Here is a 17,250-nt window from a genome sequence, read left to right as displayed (position 1 = left end):
TATACTTTAAAAACTAAAATATAGGTTCCTAATGTACTATTTTCTTAAACTTCTGCAGGTTTGAATATTAAATAAAATATTGGGAAAAGTAAGCATCCACTGAGATATTGTCTATTATCTGGCAGAATAAAATATACAAATTTAACTGTGAATCAATATGACTTTACAAGTAAATCCTACCAATTATCTCATGAATGAATCCTTTTAAAATTATATAAACCTTATTTAGGAAGTACTTCTTAATGCATTATTTGATAATCTTGACAACAAAACTTAACAAAGACCATGAAGGGCCAATCTCCCTTCTCACATAAATACAAGAACCAAAGCCAATATTAGTAAGCTGATTCTAACAACATATAAAATATTTTAAGTGAATGTGAATGTTGGTGGTGGGGTGACAAATCCCAAGAACTCACAGTTAAAATAGGAGAATATTAATTCCTATTATTCACTACATTATCACATTAGGGGAGAAAAATCATCTTAATTCTGTTAGGAGTTGCACCAAAAATAAATAATAAACTTCTTTCATCCATTCCTGATAAAACTTCTTATCGAAGAAAGTATAAAGGCAGCTCCTTTAACCAGATCAACAGTCGGTACAACAACCGTCAGAGATTGTGATAGCTAACTGCTGTTATCACCGCTGACCACAAATAGTGAATAAGGACTTAAGATGCTTCATGGGCTTCACAGTCTCCTGCACCTGCCCCTTTCCTATTCAATGCTCTCACCAGGAATTTGGGTGAAGGTGGATAGGCAGCATTTAGAGTTTGGCAGGATGTACTGACAAACAAAGTTAAAACTGTAACTGACTTCTACTAGTAGAAATGATTGGTCCAAATGACCAAAATGGAATTTAAAAGATATCTTTGACTGATGTTTAAAAAAAATTACACATGCAAAATATGTGAAAGAATCTGTTTGCTAAGAGGTGATGTGGAGAAAAAGGTAGAAAAATGTTAACTACAACAAACTTGATAAAGGTAAATAATGTGAAGAAAAGAGAGAAAGGAAACAAGTCATGGTCTGTATTAAGTGTTCTATTTAAAAACAAGTACCTAGCGCAAGGCCAGCCTAGCTTGCATTCCTATCCTACCACATCAGAGTATCAGCGTTGTTGATAAATCTCCTGATGTCTATGGCACCATTTTCAGTACCAGTGTTTCAGGAGCCTGGCTCTCAAATGGAGTATAGTTCCAAGTGTAAGGGGTCTAACTATCATGTTCCACAAGAAAGGACTGAAGGAATAGAACATATTAAACTTCAAAATTCTCTTAGTAAAAGAGAGAGAGCATGCTTCAAGTAAGAGAAATGTTGAGAACTCACCATAAGTTAGAATATACCCTAGGCATTTCATATCTATAATTTAACCTGCCCAAACTCTAAGAGGTATGAATTAATAGCCCGGTTTTTGGAAAAGGAAATGGACTCTGATCAAATTTGATCAAGATACCCAAAGTCTGAAATAACAGCAAGCCCACATTTGTTTAATTATAAAATGTGACATGCTTATTACATTTTACTACCCTCAGTCTAGACTGAAGGGTTGTCCTGTGGAAGAGACAGATAATTTTGTTGGTGCTCTACAAAGAAAGAGGAATAGTGAGTGCAGTTGGTTCGAAAGGGCTAACCTATATGTCTTCCATGCCTGCAAATCTATACACGCAGGACAAGCACACACTGCCTACCAGTATCTATGAGAAGTACACTGCTTTCATACTAATTAAAATGAGGAAATTTAAAATAATTTATGTGTTGACATCATTTTGATATTGACATTATCAGGACATATTTACAAAGAAAGCAATACTACAGCATTAATATGAGAGTTAGAAGATACAGTTTCTCTGCTTTAAGGTAAATGTGGGACTTTGGATGAGTACCATAATTTCTACTGGAGCCCTTTTTCTCATTCATAGAAGAGATGTGCACAGTTGGTTGATTTCTAAGGTTTGATTCCACTGTACAATTATGTGATTTTTAAAACTACCCATAAAAATCTTATGCATGACAGTAAGTTGAAGTGTTTCTTCTCATTTTGTACCTTTTAACGAGTTGTACAAATGAACAAGCAAGCCTGGAGTGTGTTCAATTGAAGTTCAGTTACAAGTATAGATACCATGTAGCTTTAATTGTTTTTTTACTATTTGCAAATTAAAATGTGGAATAAAATCTCTAATTCTTAATAATTTGAGTATTAAAACATGAAACATAAAGCTAAATATTTAATTATTTGAGACATTACCACTTCCAAGAAATAAAATTCCCTCTATACCCCTTGACCCAGAAAATAATGTTAGTGATAAGCAGTTTGGAAGGAAGAGATTATTTCAGGACGCCCTCAGTCTATGTGAACATGCTGTTTTGATGCTATATTTGACTCTGTAACATGATCTAATCATACAAGAATGGAATGGCTATTGTGAACTAAGGCCCAGAATCATTGTGAGAATGGGATTTGATAATTTATTTCTGAAATGACTTTATAACAGAGTAGCAAAAAATAAGATTTTAGAGAGGTTGAATTCTCTTCAGGAATTTTCCGGTTAATGCTATAGCTGACTGTACTGAACCTTCTCATAGAATTAAGTCACTACTTAGAGCAAGGAATGATCCAGATATCTTTTGTAAAGTCTTTTGAAGAAAACACTCATATTTCATTTGAAGTTTCATAAAAAACTACATACTATTTTTTTAAAATGTGATGACTGATCTTTCTTCTTATCTCAGAAAGGTCATCAATGACCAGCGAAACTATCAAGAATATAATAAGGTACCCAATAGCCTTAGAAATAATTTTGGGAACTTGCCAGGTGTTAGTGTTATCAGTATGAGTACCAGTTAAATTAAGAGATGAGTTTTCTTTCTCGAGAGTCTCAGATTTTCTCTGAAGTTTTCCCCTCAATATTTCGATTCTGATTGAACAAACCATAGGAAAAATACACCTGCATGAACAAGCAATGGAGTTCCTGTTGGGCCCATTACCTTTCCTCCCATGTCCCTATAATTCTGCAAGTTTCCATATAACAAATTAAAAAATATGTATGTTTGGAAAAATGAGATATTCTCCAAATCTGTGACCTGTGTAGGAAGATGCTATAATTTCTAACGTCCACAATTACTACTTGAGAGTTTAAAACAAAAATTACCAAGGATACAATTTTTGATGTTTTTTTTGGGGGGGAAGTGTTTTTTCCATTGAGGCATTTTATTTGACTGTATGTATTACATCCCTAGAAAAATAAACCTTGGGTTTTCCCTCTTGTGTATTTTCTCCTTGCTTCTTCATGGTCTGTGATGCCAGCTGAAGTTGTCAGTAGAATTAAAGCAAACTAGTGTGACGGGGGCAGATTATTCTGCCATTTTTCTAAATTGTTGGCAATTTCAGGCTGCCAATAACAACTTTATAATCTCGTTTGATAACTTTTTTTTAAATGATGCACAGACTGGAGTGAAATAGCAAGTTTTCTGAAGCTAGGGAACCAAAATAATGTACAATGCTCACTGATTTGTTCTTACCACTCTTTCAAACAACACTCAGTCATGCAAAATAATATAGCCAGTTGTCTTCTGAAAATCAGTGATGTGATATTTCAATGTGATTTTTATTTTGTCCTCAAATGTTTTAGTCTTAGACATAGCAATGTCTATTAAATGAGATGGTATGCCCCATCTGTCAGTTCCTGTTTGATTGCATTTTAAAAAGTCTATGAAGAACGATTAGCAAATTGCTGTGGTTGATTTTGCATTTGTCAGATTTTACATTGGGTGGTGTAGACCATACCTGCATAAAAATACAAAGAGAAGGGAGCTGGACGCTTACCCAAGAGAAATCCATACATCACCACCAGGAAATGAAGTATCATTTCTCATAGCTTTTCCATTCTGATCTCCTTGGTATATAAGGTGAGCAGATATTTCAGAGAACTACAGAAACTAGATACATTTAAATAGGGCCTGAGATAAAAACAAATTTGCTGGGACGGAGAATTAAATCTAGGTGTACTGATATCTGTTTATCACAGCTTAAGAAAACAATGCCAATCAGGCAGAAATGTTTCAATGTGAAAAATATACAATAGAGAGGCAAATTTTGAAATAGGAGTTTAAAGAATCCATTTGTTTCATGGAGATTCTACTATTAGGTTCTGTCCTAGGTATTTCAGATACATCAGTGAACAAAACAAAGATCTCTGCCCTTGTTCAGTTTGCCTCCCAGTGTTGGAAGACAGACAAGAAAAATTTAAAACAGCATGTGACTAATTTGTAAATCTGTAGAATAAGGTAAGCACTAGGAAAATGTGAAATAGGGAAAGAAGAATAAAGTGGATGACAGTGAATTTAAAATTTTCAACAGAGTAGTCAAGGTACTCTGATTCAATATATATTTTGATATAAATTTAAATAAAATTCTGAGATTCAGGGTTACCAAAAGTCATATTTTTTTTGCTTTTATAAAACCAAAGGTTAAGACAAGGCAGCCAATTGGCTACCATGTTGTCAAGGGATATATGTCTGTAAGTTTTCCTGATTTGGGATTTTTCCTGAGACATTTTAAAACTGCCTTAGCTATGCTACTTTGAAATTTGTCCAAAAGTAACAGGTGCACTGAGACTTCGAACATGTCCTGTGACACAATTTCTGGAGCTGCAGGAATATATCAAGCCCCTTGCTTCTCTTAAAGATACAGAAACAATCACAGATTGTGATTTTAAAAATCATGTGAGTTTTATATCCCTCTATATTATGTTTGCTGAACATATCAAAATAAAATTGTATATTGTATATCACTAACTAAAATAAATGTTCCAGATAAATGAAACTGATTCTTTATATTATTGCAGCCCCTACCTCATCTCCCGGAGTGTGTAATCCATTTTCAGATATCCCCACATCACTGTTATCTGTAGGCTCTTTCAGTTTGCTTAGTGTTGTTAGTGTCATTAACTTTCCTTTATTTAAATAGACAACATCTGGGCACCAAGGTAAATGTAATGATAAAGATAAGAGCCTATTATTCCATTAGAATAGCTTCCAACAGTTCTGGAAATAAACTATTGTCTCATGTTGTTTTCTTTTTTACTGCCATTTAATCAAAGAAGATATATGAGGCAATCTAGAGTATATATCTAGAGAAATATAGTTGATCTAGAGACCATAAACTTGGGACCATTTTCGTTGGGGTGCAAAGCCAGGAGATATGAACTTTCCAAACTATGTTCACATGCAATAATTTTTTTTCTGAAAGTATACATTTCTTGTTTAAAAAGACACCCTTCACCTTAGAGCCAGACCTATATCTGGATTTGACATCAATATAGAGGGGTTTTATTTTCTTCTGCTATCCTGGGAAGTAGGTAGCTAATGCCTTTCAAGGCTTGACAGAGATGATTGCCCTTCTTTACACAGGATAGTTTACTGTTAAAGATTTACTCATCAGAAAATGATAATCACAGGTTTTATTATCTATATGGATTTGCTGTAGCAATTGATAACACTCCCATCTTTCTGTTGCAGGAGCGGGAGAATCTGGGAAAAGTACAATCGTCAAACAAATGAAGTAGGTACACACTATTTTAAATGTTTGATGTTTGATGTCTGTCTGTCTGTGTAGTTGACCGGTCTTAAATACTTTTTGACTGATTGAAAAATACTGAAATCAGATTGAAATCTGATTGATGGGCTGTACATCCAGGTAGCACCAGAACTCTCACAATTCCTGTGCAAATACCCTTCAGCCCTTTAGCAGAGAGCATAACTGGTGAGTAATACTGTACTCTCCATTTTTTCTTTTAAATTTTGTCTCTCATCAAGATGCTTATGAAAAGCAGTTATGTTTTAAATATATTAATCTGGGTATAATCTAGGGCTTCAATATTGAGGGGATGAGCCATAAACATTTCAAAATATGTCAATGATCCACTTGAATTTAGGTGAAAATTATAATTTTAACCCAACTGGCATTTTACCTACCTGGGAATAAAACGTTTCTGTAAAGTTATTACCATCATGGATTTCATTTTTTTTTGCATGTTTCTTTCCTCTTTATGATGAAATAGGTAGACATGAATTTCTAGATGAGACAACAAACATAAAGGTGCTAAAATCCAAGAATGTAATGTCTGAATGAATAAAATTTCAATTGATAAGTGGAGATGATTATGTAAAATCTCATGGCGCTGTCACTGCTGGAGAACTTTAAAAGCCAACTATTTCTATAGGAGAAGATCACATTTTTAGCTTATTTTTAACATATGTTGGAGGATCTTGTTCTTTGGAATATGTCACATGATGATGTCATCGCAGTTAATGATACAATTGTCTACTTAGAACGTGAATCACTGATTCTTCCTTTCTTTTTAGGTACTTATGTAAGTTCCATATCAACAATTATTAAGTCCCACTTTTTGAATTTCTTGAAACCTGTACTTGTGACCACATTTTTTTAACCTTTTATCCCGCTTTGAAGAACAGGACACACCTCTCTCCTGACCAGTGCTCTTACTGCTTTTGGGTCCTTAGCTCCTTTTACCCAAATCATCTCGCACATCCTGTAACACTACCATGGCATTTGCTTATTATTTTCTTTCTGGTTAAAATCAGGCTCGAGTCCTTCCTATCCTTCTTACCTGTCCATTCTCTATGAAGTTAAATGCAGTAAAACAAGAACTAATCAATTATTTGGCAATCTAAAAATTAAGACTTTTAAATATATTAAACCATAAATAAAATTAAACAAAAGTAGAACACTAGTAAAAAATCTATAATAAATGTGATAATTTACTATCATAATATATATATACACACACAGAGGTAAATATAGAGATACATAGAGATATAGATATATAGATTGGTAAGAAAATATAGATTGGCAAGAAAAACAATAAGCTGTGAAAAGACTATGAACAAACAATTCACAAAGACAAAATTAATCTCTATTTAAATCTATAATAAGCCCTTCTTCATCTTAGTAAATTAGCAAAAATAATTTTAAATAATATTACTCAATAAGGGTGAGGTTTTGAGAAGTTAAAATTTCTCCTGACTACTTATAAAATTATTTATTATAGCTAATTTATAGAAATAATTTTTGCAATGTACCAGTAGCCTGGAAAAATAATAAGTATTCATCTAAATATATTTCTGAGGATTTTAATAATTTAAATTTGAAAAACTACAAAAATAAAATAATATAAACCTGAAAATATGAACATTTATGCACTGAGAGATTTGGACTAATCATTTAAAATAAAGATATCAGAGGTAGAATAAAGTAGCCTAAATTTAAATAAAACATAGGGAAATAGATTGTGAAAGTATGGGACTAGTCATCTAATAGCAGAAAATACTTATTTTCACTGCACAACAAAGAGATAAGATTATATAAACATCTTTACCTCAACTATGACAAAATAGATAACTTTTTTAAATGCAAGAAAATATACCTTTGTTCAAAAACATTTGCTTCTCAATACTGGGATTTAAAGTTACACTGCACCTTGGTTTTGAACACTGCTGGGCTTTTCATATTTTCTACAATGAGCAAATATTGCTTCTATTATTAACAGAATCTCTTATCCCTCTTAGCCCTACTTATCCCTCCTTCCTTTTCTCAACAGGCTCTAGAAGGAATGATCAACATTAGCTCTCTTTACTCTTCCACCTTCCATTTACTCTTATTTCTATCACTCCAGCCTCCAGCATGCCAAATAAACTGCCCCTATAAATGTCAGTTATTATATCCTTATGCCATGTTGTATGGAATGCTCAGGAGTCCTTATTTTAATTCAATTTGACTCCACTGGGCTTTTCTCTTCTCAAACTTTAGCTTCTAAAATAACTCTTGCCCAGTTTACCTCCTAGCCACCTTCTTTACTCCCAGATTCTTTGACTACATTTCAACTGCCCATGTCTCAAATGGACTAGATCCCCTTCTCTGCTTACTCTATACCTTCAAATGAAAACTACAAAGTCCAGTGATTTTTGTTATCGCCTGTCCCAGATCATCCCAGAATATTTCTTTCAAATTCACTTTGTTTAAACTAGGGAAGCAGGTACATCTACCTCCATGTTCTATGGTAGTTCAAAATAAACAACACTAACTTATCTATCGGGCCTCTATTTTCCTACCATTAATCACAACAGCAACAGCAGCAGCAGCCTCTAAAGCAATACATCTGCGCGTAGATATGAAAACACCCATCTTCTCACCAAGTTTCACCACATCTACACAAGTTACACAAGGATGTCATTTAACCCTATTGTCACTGCCTTAGTTTAAAAACCTCACATTTCTGAACTCGATTAATGCAATATCCTGCTAAGAACTTTCTACCTCCCTCTTCTTTTCTCCACTGCAGTATCCACGGTAACACCAACTGATCTCTTTTTAAAAAGAGTATCTCTTTACTGAATTGTACTCTTCACAATCAAGATCCAACTCCTTGGCATGATACACTTCGGACTCCAGCTCTTACCTATCTCTTCATTCTAATGTCCTATGACTTCCGCCTTTCTGCTTTCTACATCAGATGTGAGCCTGCACAGCGCTGTGGACTAGCGTACCCAGAAGGCACACAGCTGAGCCGCTAAGATCAGGGGCTCCCAAATATGACTGTGTTTACCGCCCAAATGTACCATGTGCTAACTGAGTAAGTTAGGGGTGGTTGCTTCATTTGTCTATGCCTACATTTCTTTCCTATAAAATGTATGTAATAATTTTACCTGCCTTAAAGGACTTATTGCAAAAAATGAGAAGACATAAGAGCACTTAAAACAGTGCTTGGCACACACTGAAAGCTTGACAGTTGTAACCATCTGTTTCGTCATACTTATCCTTCCCCCTAGAATGTTCCTCGTTTTCTCTATCTGGAAGTAACTACTCCTCCTTGAAAAATCCATCAATTGCTGCCCTGGGGGAGTCTCTCCCCCATCTCTTAGACCTACGCCCAATAAAGTCTATTGTTTTATCTTTTCTAGTTTATTATACCACGTGCATATACTGTTGTTAGGCACTGTCACACTGTACAAAAATGGATTTTATATGCTACCTTTCTATAATCCAGTACTCTCTAATAGAACTTTCTGTGATGACAGGAAGATCCTATCTGCACTTTCCAATATGGCTGCTCCTAGTCACATGTGGCTATTAAGCATTTGAAATATGGCTAGTATAAGGGAGGAGTTAATTTAATTTTAATTAATAACTACCAGCTACTATATTGGACAGTGAAGCTCTAGTCTTTATGTTTTGGGGGAGGAGAGAAACGATCATTCATTCATTCTTTTCAGCACATAATGCCGTATGTTATAGAAAAGATCCAGTACAAGCTCACTAATTTAAACAGATTTAGGAATCAACTGGCAGATAGAAAGCTCTATCTCACAGAAATATATTTGTGCAGTCCCTGGAAAAATGATATTGTTTACAGTCCGGCTAGAACTGGATTTTTTAAAGTATACTTTTAACGTTTTGCTTTGTGATGTTTTCTTAACCTGTGAGGAAAAGATAGGAATCAGAATTTATTCCAGAAAGAAAATCCTAACTGCCCCTACATTTATTTGTAATTGACATTTTAATTTAATAATTAATTTTCCAATTTCACATTTTGACAAAGAACTGAGATTTCTTTAATGAATTCATTCTTGATATATCCACAAAGACATTTTACTGCATATTTTCCACAATCTTTAGCGGTCTGCTTTATTGTTAAAGTTGTTTGTTTAGTACAGCAAGATAAACATGGCCATGTTTAGAATAGAAATCCAGCAGTTATTAAATTAAAATTAATTTTAAAAATGAAATTAAAATTAATTTTTAATCAATATTAAAAAGAATAAATAATGGATATAGATTCTGCTTCTACTCTTTTCAGAAATTATTGTATTTTAAGGTTTTAATATCTTGGGGGAAGCTTAGTGTTCTTTTTCTCCTAATCCTAAAGCCTGTGTATAGCTAAAACACAAATGCTTCATAATATGACATCTAAAATGATGCCTAATAAACATAAGACATTTCAAAAACAAATCAACTGAAGAAAAAAATCCCAAACAAACCCAGAAAGGAACAAGAGCATTTATATAATAAAGACACCATAAAGTAATAAGCATATGCAGAGATTTTAGCTTTTAGAAGGTAAATCTGTTTTAATCTATTATCCCAAAAGGGTAAGTAAAACTGAGTTCTGATTGAATGAGTGGAAGGAAAAGAAGAGTTCAGCCAAATAAATGTCTGAGAATTTCAACTTTGAGAGCTAATGGCACGTACACAGACGGAAAAACAAGGGATTTAGCAGCAGGTAATTACCTACGTTTAAAAAAAATATGCCTTTGTTAATGCTATTAATAGAAAACAGGCACTCCTATTTTCCAGTGTGTCTTAAGTGATAGGAAAAGAAATGAATGTTCTACTAAAGTACTTACTTCACTTCCTCTATATATCATGTTATAAAGACTAGTTTGAGAACTCTGTATCTTTGTCCTGGGAATCTGGAAATGTTTCTTTTGAAAATAAACACACGTTCTAGGTAAAATGCTCATGATTTACTAATTTTAAATAGTGGTTTATCGAGAGCAAATTTTAAGTGCTCTTTATATTTGGCCTGGGGAGCTCCAAAAAAATAGTGCATTAAACCGCAATGATAATAAAATCTACAGTCATAAAGTTGTTCAGATTTAACATACATATGTGAACAGTAATTTTGTAAAAAATATATACTGTAATTTTATTCAAACAAATTATTATTGATGTATTTTAATATAATGCGAATATAACAATTGCTTAACTCACAACAACTCTTCCTGTTTAAATTATAGGATCATCCATAAGGATGGTTACAGTGAGCAGGAATGCATGGAGTTCAAAGCAGTGATTTACAGTAACACACTGCAATCCATCCTAGCTATTGTGAAAGCCATGACTACCCTTGGGATTGATTATGTGAATCCCAGAAGTGCAGTAAGTATGCAAATAATGACCACTGTCCTTCAGTGGAGCCTGAACCATAAAATGGTAGAGGTAAATTTCTAGTATTAATCTACACCAAAAATGTTAAGAATGTGAAATAATAATTTTGGAAACTTTAATTCTGTTTAGTGTGAGATTTCTTTTTTCTGTAAATGATACTCTTCTTTTTGAGTGTGGGCTATAATCTTATTCAACATTAACTGGTTTCCTAGGGATCAAATCTAATATCAAAGAGTATACTATATTAGAGAAAAATATTATGTTTCCTAAATAAAAAAGGATTTATTCCATAAAATCAAACAGCAATATCTCTACATTGGTTTCCTAAGTTTAATTATGTATCGTTTCATGGAGACTTTATTTTTAGTCCTAACATTACTAAACATAATTTTCATTATTGTTCAACAATAATTAAAAGGCAATGTGGCACAGGGAAATTTTTATCTTACAGTGTTAATTTTTTTAAAAAAGAACTCAACATTATTTAAGTAACCTGTTTGTATAATAAATATACTCAGGTAGTCAGAATTATGTTTATAAAGTAGCATATAGTTTTATTCATTCTATTTTATCTTTTGTAATATAATTCTATAACTATACAGTATTCTCCAAAGAACAATAGTTACCCACACCCAAAAGAGGAATAATAATGTAGAATCAACAGGAAAAACTCACTTTTTTTATATGTCCCCTCCAGGAGCAGTTGGCTGCCTCCAGAGCGTATCAGTTGAACTGTTGCCAGTGTAAATTTTAGATACCTTGTGACGCTAACAATAGAAAAGAGAAGAACAACATATTAAGTATAGAGAAGAAAGACACATCAGTACTTTCCTTTCCCTACTCCTCTTGGAGTTTAGGGTTAGAGCATGTCAATTACCATTGGAAGCCAGGATGAAAACAAATACTTCTTTCATGCTGTCAGTTTTAAAGGAAATGGTAAATCCTCTTCTTGTTCTGCCATTTCCCAACAATGCTAAGAAATGCTAAGTATGTACTTAGGGCTTGTAAAGCAGAGTCAGGAGTTCCGCTGGGCTCTCCATCCATTTTTAGCTTTGCTCAAACTTGACTCCAGTATGTCACCTACTTCCTTAGATTACAGTTTCCCACTCACATGTAAAAGTGGAACTCGCTGGAACTCAACTCCAGTATCTTTGCATAGTTTACCATTCCATGACTTGATGATCCCTTTTTTATTTAAGGGTAGTTTGGTTATAGCTCTGATGCTGTTTCTAAGAATCTGAGACTTTGACTTAGCTCTTTGGAAGCAACCTGGCTTAAGCCTCATATTTAAAGAGGTGAAAATTCAGAACCAAAGAGGATGAGCAATGTGGCCAGCATCATGTAGCTAATGTTTGAAGGCAAAATGCACTTCTCCTGGCTTCTGCTAGAGCGCTTTTTCCTTTGCAAGGATTTTTGCAAAAATACTTTTAATGGTCAGTACTGATTGCTAGTCCGCAACTGGTTAGAGTCTTAACAACCGGGTATGCAGGTGGAGTGAAAATAATAGACTCTGTAGATTGCTGCCAGTATGCTGAAAATTAAAATAAATGTAATTTATTCAAAGGGTATTTTAAATGGTAAATGCAGAGTGATGTATGCAACATTGAAAAAGTGACATGATTTCTCAGGAGGCCCTTTGTCCTCAAATGTCAAACATCACAGCTGGCAGGTACTACATAATTCAGATTTTGATTTTGATTGTTGAAAACTATAGTAGTTTAGGTGACATTCTTTAGTATTTGATTTTAAGATCAATATACTCTGATACCTGGCTTAAACTTTTTAACAAATTAATTCCTAATTCTTACTTATCTGTGACTCTCCGAGTTCTTTTGTCCAATGGGTTTCAATTTAGCTTTCTATTTATTTAACTTCTATATTTTTATATTATCATTCATACATCATGCAGATTACCATTCAGAGAGAGAAAAGAAGTCTTAAAAGAAAATGTCCATGAGCTTTATTGGCTCTGTCAATTTGGACAAGTTACTTAATCTCTGTGCACTGTGGCTTCTCTATCCACAACAGTTAGTGCTTTTTCTCACTTACTTTCAAGGATTATTACAGAAGGAAACAGAAATATAGGAAATCCACTTAGAAACAAAATCTTGCGGGGCAACTGTGTGGCTCAGTCCGTTAAGCTTCTAACTCTTGATTTCAGCTCAGGGCATGATCTCACAGTTCCTGAGACTGAGCCTCACGTTGAGCTCTGTGCTGATGGGGGGGGACCCTGCTTAGGATTCTCCCTCCCCTGCTTGCTTCCCTCTCCTCCCCTATCTCCCACTCTCTCTCTCTCTCTCAAAATAAATACACTTTAAAAAAAACCAAAATATTGTAAGACCTTAGTAAATACTGAGTACTCTCCAATAATCACTTTGAATGTAAGCTCATTAAAATTATGTATTGAAGTCTACACATTCAACATCATTTAAAAATTATATTTCATTAAACTTTTATTTATATATTTATATAGCAGACCCCTGACTGGACACTGAGATTATACCAAGGAATCAGCAGTAAATGAAATTTACCCTAAAGTGTTTGCCCTAAAGACAGGGAAGACTGATTCTGAACAAGTAATTAGGAAGCATTAGCAATTGCGAAAGGGTAGTACAGCTCAATGGGGACCTAAATCCTCATTTGTGGAAACAATGAGAAAGCAAGTGCTATCAACAGTGTGGTGGGAAATAGTAATAATAATAATAATAATAATAAAGTTTCTTTTAGGAATGTTGAGTTTATAGGTTCCAAAACATGTCCACATGTGTAAGTAGTTGAATGTATATTTCAAGTTCAAAAGAGATAATTTGATGAGAGATCTAAATCTCAGTATTATCGGCATTACACTATAGCATATAATTTATATTAAGGAAGTGGGTGGGATGGAAGGGTCAAATGGTTAGATGGAGAACATAAGGGCATAAAGGAGAGTAGTGACTTAGATGCCCATGTTTAAACACTAACATTTCTGGTCATTTGAGAGGAATACAAAAATTTGGAGGAGATGGTTGGATAGTAAGATGAAAACCAAGTTAGACGGAATCACAAAATTCAATACAAGGGTTCCAAAGGGATCTTATCCAAGCTGAAAGTTCTTGTGAGGTCAAAAAGAAATATATTTCAAATCTATAGGGGTGCCTGGGTGGCTCAGTCAGTTAAGTGTCGGACTTCTGCTCAGGTCATGACCGTCTGGTTCATGAGTTCAAGTCTTACGACAGGCTCTGTGCTGACAGCTTGTTTCGAATCCTGTGTCTCCTCTCTCTGCACGTTGCCCACTCATGTGCTGTCTCTCTCAAAACTAAATAAACATTAAAAAAATAAAATCTACAGGATTTGATAACATAGAGATACGATCACTGGAGATATGAGATAGGTTTTAGAAAAGTTGTGGATGAAGAATCCAATGAAGTACATTGAGATATAAGAAGAGGATATGGAAACAGTTTAAAGACATTTTAGCAACTACAGCTGAGGAGTATAGGAGAAATAAGATCTGAGACCGAAAGGGAATGCATCTGAAAAACGCTAGGTTTCACTTGTTTTAGTATTTGATGGACTAATTTCATAAATATAGAACTTATAAAGGGTAAAGTTGAAGGAACAAGAAGGGGACATAATGTAGGCAATTAGTAAATTTCTCCTTCTCCTCTCTGAATATTATTATATTCCACTTTAGAACATCTAGAACATCCTCTAGACCAACATTAAAAGAATGCCAAAAGTTTTAATACTTTGTCACATGACTTGGGTATTGTGACCATCTTTAAGATAGTATCCTACAAAGTTAACCCTATAATATGAGCCAAAGAACACTGATTTCTAAGGATGTTCTAGGATAAGAGTTCTGTGATCAGTTAACTTTGAAATACATATCTGTTATAACAACTTCTTGGAAATTTGTGAATAGTGATATTCAAAGGCTCTGAAAATCTTATAGTAACAAAATCTGGAATCTTTTATCCTGAATTTCCCAAGATTACAAGGTTGTGATATCTCTTCTTTCCTCAATATATATTTTTTCTGCAATTTTTGGAAATATGAATCAAGGGTTTAAAATGAGTTCCACAAGATTCTAGGAACACCTGAGGCCCCGAACATCTATGAAGAAAGTCTGGGTAACTTGTAGAGACAGTATTTATTTTCTTTCTTTGCAACATAGTTCCAGAGCTATGACACCTTGAGAGAATGAGCCATCCCAGAGCCATCATAGTTCCCAAGCTTTTCCAAAGATGTCGCAAGGAAATAAAATTTCTTCAGGATGCCACCCACATCTCTTTGGAGCTATTTGAAAAATGTGAGAAATTATTGGAGAGCCCTTAATGTTTCCCTAGAACATGAGGTCTGAGCTAATACATGCATTTCATTTTATTGATTCATTTGTTCTACAATGTTCTTGGGTCATATACTATGCGTTAGGTTCTGGTATAAGTGTTAAGGATTAGAAATGAACAAAATAAAAAAATCACCTTCATGTGGTTATAGTCTAATATAAAAGATACAAAATAGGGGAGCCTAGGTGGCTCAGTTGGTTAATTGTCCAACTTCGGCTCAGTTCATGATCTTGTGGTTTGTGAGTTTGAGTCTCGCATCAAGCTCTGTGCTGACAGCTTGCAGCCTGGAACCTCTTTCACAATCTGTGTCTCCCTCTTTCTCTGCCCCTCCCTGCTCACACTCTGACTCTGTCTTAAAAATAAATATTAAAAAAATTATAAAAATATAAAAAATTAAATAGGCACTATATAGGTAATAATAAGTGCTATGAAGAAAAATCAAGGCGACTGGGGGGCTGGAAAATAATGAAAGAATGGAAGAAAGGGTGATGCTGGAAGTCATTCTTGAGGTGGTGATATTCGGGAGGAAACCTAGATGAAATAGTAGATGAGCCCCCGGGGAGACATGGAGGGAGCAGCCATTCAAAGGTTCTCAAATGAGGGGGTTGGTGAGTTTAAGAACCAGTAGGAAGTTTAGTACATCTTGAAGAACGAGAGACAAATGGTAAGGAAAGGGAGATATTGAGAGGCAGAGAGAGAGACAGAGACAGAGAGACAGAGAGAGAAATACAATTGAAAAGAAATACATGGGTTAAAACTTGTGAAACCTTGCAAGGCATGGCATGGGATTTGGGTTTTGAGTGTGATGGGAAATACTGGAGTTTTTAAAATAGGGAGTAAGATAACAAGTAGGAGTTCAGTTTCCATCACTTTGGCAGTTATATAGAAGACAACTTTTCAGAAAAAAAGACAATTTTTTATCATCCTTAATTTTGATATTATATATTTAAAAAAATTCAAATGTAATTGGTGGGTCCAATTCCTTAACCATATGAATTTTGATTCTTTAAATTATTATGTCTGCCCTTTAATAGATGCAGAATAATTTCAAGAATTAAAAGAGAGCATCCAATAAGATATTCTTTATGGTTAAAGAAAACGATATATTACCAAGGACTCTCAACTCAGGCTGCTTATTTGAGTCACCCGGAAGATTTTTTTAAAACTACCTTTGCAGAATCTGACCCGCAGAGGTTCTGCCTCATTTGTTTGGGCTGGGCTCCTGATAGCAGTATTTTTAAGAAGTGCCCCACATGCTTATAATGTACAGCCTGGTTTGAAAATCACCCACGTTGCCTTTATCTACGCCAACAATAAACTAAAGAATAAAAGGTCCTGAAAGACAAAATCAGACTGATCTGATGGCCTGCCCTTGAGGGAAGTACCAGGATTGAAGTGGTGGCCAAAGAACACATTATGACATTTACATGTTCGAGGTGAGACTATTTTCATCATGGTTATCAAATAAAGTGTTTTAAAATTGGAATTGGAAATAAATTAAACAAGAGTATATTAGACATTAGCCTGGTTCGTAAAGATATGCTAATAAGGCATGTCATTTTTTTTCCCTTTAGGGACAAACTGGTTCAAACAGCTGTTTCATTCGTCATTTGTCCTGAATGACACCTTAACAGTGAAGGAGGCACAGGGATAGTGCCAGCTACACTGGCTCGGTCATATTTCACTGGGTTTGCAGCGCTCTCTCACATCCAACTAATCAGGAAGAAGCACCTGAAACTTTACTCTGTGCCAATATAGGAAAATGGGCTAAACTCTTGGATTTTTGCCATTTTATGAATTTTGGCTTAATGCTCCTCCATATGATCAGTTTGGATTAGCAATAAAGTCTGAATATAAAGAAAGATGTAGTAAGATTTTTAGCCGTAACAGAGCCTCTCTTTAACAAGGAGAGACATACCTTTAGTTTTTAATGCGAAGAACAGATTT

The 17,250-nt window shown here is 34.4% G+C and overlaps 1 protein-coding gene across 2 annotated transcripts in view; it reads left to right on the top strand.

Moving 5' to 3' along the window:
• GNAT3 (G protein subunit alpha transducin 3) overlaps window positions 1-17,250 on the top strand; it is a 55,941-nt gene that overhangs the window by 15,867 nt on the left and 22,824 nt on the right. The window contains exons 1-3 of one of the 2 annotated variants that reach the window (XM_029928132.1): window positions 4,133-4,151; window positions 5,524-5,566; window positions 10,822-10,963. In XM_029928132.1, the coding sequence (XP_029783992.1) occupies window positions 4,133-4,151; window positions 5,524-5,566; window positions 10,822-10,963 (204 nt within the window). Of the gene's footprint in view, window positions 1-4,132; window positions 4,152-5,523; window positions 5,567-10,821; window positions 10,964-17,250 lie in introns of those variants that run through there. The other variant, XM_029928123.1, reaches the window with a different exon arrangement.

Source organism: Suricata suricatta, chromosome 2, assembly GCF_006229205.1.
Source record: "Suricata suricatta isolate VVHF042 chromosome 2, meerkat_22Aug2017_6uvM2_HiC, whole genome shotgun sequence".
NCBI lineage: Eukaryota > Metazoa > Chordata > Mammalia > Carnivora > Herpestidae > Suricata > Suricata suricatta.
The sequence above is the reverse complement of the archived record's forward strand: the minus strand, read 5'-3'. Positions and strand labels throughout refer to the sequence as shown.